The 4,837-nt window shown below is 42.2% G+C and overlaps 1 protein-coding gene across 1 annotated transcript; it reads left to right on the top strand.

The window, feature by feature from the left end:
- The first annotated feature begins 301 nt into the window (after positions 1-301).
- TP53RK (TP53 regulating kinase) lies at positions 302-2,477 on the top strand. The gene is made up of 2 exons (XM_063120396.1): positions 302-553; positions 1,854-2,477. The coding sequence occupies exons 1-2, from the start codon at positions 367-369 to the stop codon at positions 2,330-2,332; spliced, it is 666 nt and encodes a 221-aa protein (XP_062976466.1). The 5' UTR covers positions 302-366; the 3' UTR covers positions 2,333-2,477.
- Positions 2,478-4,837: the final 2,360 nt, after the last annotated feature.

The following is a 4,837-nucleotide window of genomic DNA, read 5'->3' as shown; positions in this document are numbered from 1 at the left end:
AGGGCTGCACTAAACGTTAGTAAGTAGTCATACTCTAACATAGGCAAGAGGTGCCGTGGAAAGGCTTAAAAGGAATTAGGAGAAGATACCCGAGACCGGAAGGCAAACACATTATAAAGCACAGCCTGCTACATTCAGTTTCTGACTTCGGCTCTTTCCGGTAACAGGACCCGACGATTCCCGAAGAAAGAGACGAGGAAGCTGTTCTATACGGAATTTGCGCACAGCACGCCGCGTACGTAGTTACGAACTCTACGCATGCGTGGTAAGGGAGGAAGCAGCTCGGCCGCTTCTGCTGTCATGGCGGGTCCAGATGTTGAGAGGAGCCCGGCGGACGCCGCTGAACCTGAGGCGACTCCTGCGCCCATGGAGGGGCTGCAGCTGGTACAGCAGGGGGCCGAGGCGCGGCTCTATCGGGGCCAATTCCTTGGCCGCCCAGCCGTGATGAAGCTCCGTTTCCCCAAGCGCTATCGGCACCCGCTGCTGGAGGAACGGCTGAGCCGGAGGCGGACGGCGCAAGAGGCCCGCTCGCTGCTCCGCTGTCGACGGGCAGGTGGGGGCGGGGCTTGAGTAGGGATTGGACGAGACGGGAAGCGAGGGGAGGGTTCTTCTGCCTTTTAACAAAACTACCCCGCAAAGTAATGAATGGGGGGCATCACGTGTTTCGTTCTCAAAGAATGTGTAGAAATTCAAACCAACATGCAATTTGATTTTATTCTAATTTTGCTTACCAGAGGCTAAAATTGCTTTCTCATATGTCGGGAATAAGCAGGAAGACCCATGATTCACACAGAAGGGGCCAAACAATCATGTATTACTGTGTTATTTCTGTCAGTTTCAAAACTCGTTAAATTGATTCCGTTTTATTATTCAATTTTATTAATAATAAAATATATATTTGATAAGTTAAAGGGTATCTTAATCTGCCCCCCCTTCCCTAGTTTGGAAATTACAGAAATGTTCTTTCTATGTGGTTGTAAATATCACCATGCTGTATGATTATGGGGCAGTATCAAAGTTGGGATTCAGTCAAAAATATTCTGTTTTGAGATTTTCCATAGACACCCCGAAACTCTTGGTTTTGTCAGAGTCACTGCAACTATGTAAGGAACTTTAGGCTAAGAATGCTAATGGTAGGTTTCTAGTCAGTTACAACTTATGTTTTACATCTTCAAAACTTTGCTAAACTTGCTGGGAATCAGAAAGCTCAGAACCTGAAGATGGCAGAGCTGTGTCTTGCTTGAACTGTGTCAGCCTTAAACGTGGGGGATTGTTATTCACCTTGTGCTCCAGAGGCCCCTCACCCATGCCTCTGCCACTCCCAGCTTCTTTTCCCCAACTATACTCCCCTTCTCTTCCCAGAGTCCTCGGCTTCCACAAGAGTGGGAAGAAGTCAAGGAGGGCAGCTGGTTTGCAGTGGCTTTCTATGACACAGTGCTCATGATGGTTGTCATAGAGCTCTGCATTTACTAAGGCTAGAAGGGAGAAAGCAAGAGTTTGCAAACCCCATAACAGTCCTGTTGATACATGCCTGCATTCTGGAGACTTGATGCTGGAGCAGCATTTGTCTCACTTCTTATCTTGAAGAATAAGTAGAATTTAAGGTAGAAGGTAGGGTGGCAACAAATTTGGTTGCCTGGAGGCAAGCTGCAGTAGCCATAGACGGCAAGGTGAGTGGCTGATGCAAGCTTGAATTGTATGTTTATTCACTGCAAAAAGCTTTGTGTGGTCAGAAAACTCCTGTTTTCTGGCATTGATAATTATGATAGTGTATTTTATTTTGCATGACCAGAATATTAAATGTACATAGAATAAATCTATAGACTAATAGTTTATGATCATCTTCTTTTTAGGAATTTCTGCTCCCATTGTATACTTCGTCGACTATGTTTCCAACTGTATATATCTTGAAGATATTGTGGGATCGACTACCGTCCGGGACTATATAATCTCTGAACAGCAATCTGGGAAAGGTGCCAACAATCTTACTTTGTTAGCAGAGAAGATTGGTGAGATTTTGGCACGAATGCACGATGAGGATCTTGTACATGGGGATCTCACAACTTCTAATATGCTTTTGCAACCTCCAGCAGAAAAGCTGGAGCTGGTGTTAATAGATTTTGGACTGAGCTTTATTTCTGCTCTTCCTGAGGATAAGGGTGTTGATTTGTATGTCTTGGAGAAAGCCTTTTTGAGTACCCACCCAAATACAGAGGCTCTGTTTGAAGTGCTCTTGAAGAAGTACTCAGCTGCATCTAAAAAATCAGTCCCAGTAATTAAAAAACTGGATGAAGTACGGCTAAGAGGAAGAAAGAGATCCATGGTTGGATAAAAGAATGCAAACAGCATGCAAGAGAAAGGGAGAGATGTTTAACTTTGTATGTCCTTTGAATATTTTCAGTTATGTCAGATTATAAAATAAATGTCAGCTGTTGACATTGTATTATCTTTATACAATAAAGCTGTTCGTGGTTTTATGGCTAGGATGTGATTACTTACCTAATGATAGCTGGAGAATTTGAGGACAACCACAATTAACTGCTGAAGGACAACACAGTTTAGAATAAATAGCTTCCACTTCATCTACTTACTTGCCTAAGCCAAACAGTAACTTATACTGGGAACTGAAAACAAGGTTATACTAGAAGATGACATAAATGCCTGGCATTCTTTCTAATGTTGGACTTTGGTAGCCCAGTTGTGTGGTCCTCCGTGCTTAGCCCAGGCCAAGATTGACAGGATCCTATATTCTTCATATGGGCGTGAAGGCTTTTATTTGCATCATAGCCTAGGGTGACCGTATGAAAAGGAGGACAGGGCTCCTGTATCTTTAACAATCATATAGAAAAAGGAGTTTCAGCACGTGTCATTTGAATGGATGCAGCACCTGGTGAAATTCCCTCTTCATCACAATAGTTAAAGCTGCAGGTGCCCTGCTCTCTTTTCAATCTGGTCACTCTAGTATATCTCCTGCAGTTTTAACTGTTGTGATGAAGAGAGAATTTCACCAGGTTCCCCATATATACAAATGACACCTGCTGAAATTCCCTTTTCTATGCAACTGTTAAAGATACAGGAGCCCTGTCCTCCTTTTCATATGGTCACCCTATCATAGCCTCATGTGCCAAGGTTAGGCTTGTGTCTTTAAAGACTTAAAAAAAAACCAGCCTGATCTTGGCACCCCTAAGCCTGCTGCATTCAATGGGTTTTGGCTAGTTTTATTATGCATTGGATTAAGCTGTTATGTTGTGTGCTTGTTGTCTTGGGCATGCTGGATCAGACTGAGGGTCTGTCTAGTCCAGCACTCTGTTCATACAGTTGCCAACCAGCTGTTGACCAGGGACCAACAAAGCAGGACATGGTGTAACAGCACCCTCCCACCCATGTTCCCCAGCAACTGGTACACACAGGCTTACTGCCTTGGTTACTTGAGGTAGCACACAACCATCAGGGCTAGTAGCCATTGATAGCCTTCTCCAGGAAAGGAAGAAAAATATCTCCCTATCCACATTCTCCATACCATGCATAATTTTATACCTCTGTAAACCCTGTTGAATCCAGTGGAGCTTGCTTCTAACTAAACATGTATAGGAGTGGACTACACAGCTAAGTATCTTATTAAATTATATTGATTTGGTCACTTCCGAGTAAACAAGTTTAAGATTGTGGTGTAGGTCTTAGTAGAAATTAATAAAACTAGCAATTGCTTATTATTAGTTTGTGACTATGTAGTCAGAACTTGCTTTAAATAGGTATTCTAGGCCATGTAACTCAGGACTGGCTTCTTATAGCTTCAGATGAGGTTATTTCATATCTTGTACTTGGTGACTTTCTTCCAGTATCAACAGTTATCCCAGTGTAACTCATTCCAAAATGTGTATAGGTAGCTATATTGGACCCAATCCAATGCACACTTATACAAATCTAAGGCCCACTGAAATCAATGGTGTGTAAGCATGCTTAAGGCATATATTAAAACATCTTTATCCTGTCTTTCTGTCTTACAAAAGACAGCCACAAATAATGGATGGTTAACAATAATAATGAATAAAAAAATAAAAGGACACAACAGCCAAAAAGCCTGCAGGTAGCCAGCTCAACTTAAAAAAAAAAGAAAAAGGGGAAACTACAGCAGTCCGGGGAAACATTAATAGAAACAGCCCTTCATGATAATCACACTTGTACTAAAAGCCAAGTTTTTTCTGCTTGATAGAAGGCAAACAGAGAAGGAGTCAGGTAGGAATTCCACAGTCCAACTGCCATGTTTTGCAATGTTACCCTCTGTACTTCAGATAGCGTAAGGACCTGGAGCAGGGCCTCTGATGTTGATCTGACTGATTGTTTAAGTCGGTACATACACATATGGGAGCATGTCTCAATTAACTGCATGAGTAAATGTATATAGGATTTGGTTGTAGCTCTGTGGAGAGTTGAAGCCTAAGCCTACAGTCCAAAGCACACTTAGGATGAAACCTAAATGATGTGAAATTGTGGTCAATTTCAGTAAATATATCTAGTAAGTGAAGAAATCAAATAATGAAATGTGCAAAATAAGAGTAGGACACCACATCTTTAAAAATCAAATGCAGATGCTACAACTTGATGTCTCAACTTTGTGAAACATCAGTAATACATAACAAAACCAGGCTCTACATGATCACATCCTTCGATGAAGCATTGTTACTTGAGCCTCTCTGCTGCTTGCATTGTCACAAGTATTAGTAGGGACTAGAAGTGATCAAATCCAACACATGCTAACTTCAGTATGACTGCTGCAATCCTTTCACCTGGAAGTAACCACCGCCAAACACAGTAGGACTTATTTCTAAATAGACAT

Source organism: Elgaria multicarinata, chromosome 1 (assembly GCF_023053635.1).
Source record: "Elgaria multicarinata webbii isolate HBS135686 ecotype San Diego chromosome 1, rElgMul1.1.pri, whole genome shotgun sequence".
Taxonomy (NCBI): Eukaryota; Metazoa; Chordata; class Lepidosauria; order Squamata; family Anguidae; genus Elgaria; species Elgaria multicarinata.
The sequence above is the reverse complement of the archived record's forward strand: the minus strand, read 5'-3'. Positions and strand labels throughout refer to the sequence as shown.

Coding starts and splice junctions, on each gene's coding strand:
- TP53RK (XM_063120396.1), top strand. CDS start 367: ATGGAGGGGCTGCAGCTGGTACAGCAGGGGGCCGAGGCGCGGCTCTAT. Junction 554..1,853: donor GCTCCGCTGTCGACGGGCAG/GTGGGGGCGGGG, acceptor TCTTCTTTTTAG/GAATTTCTGCTCCCATTGTA.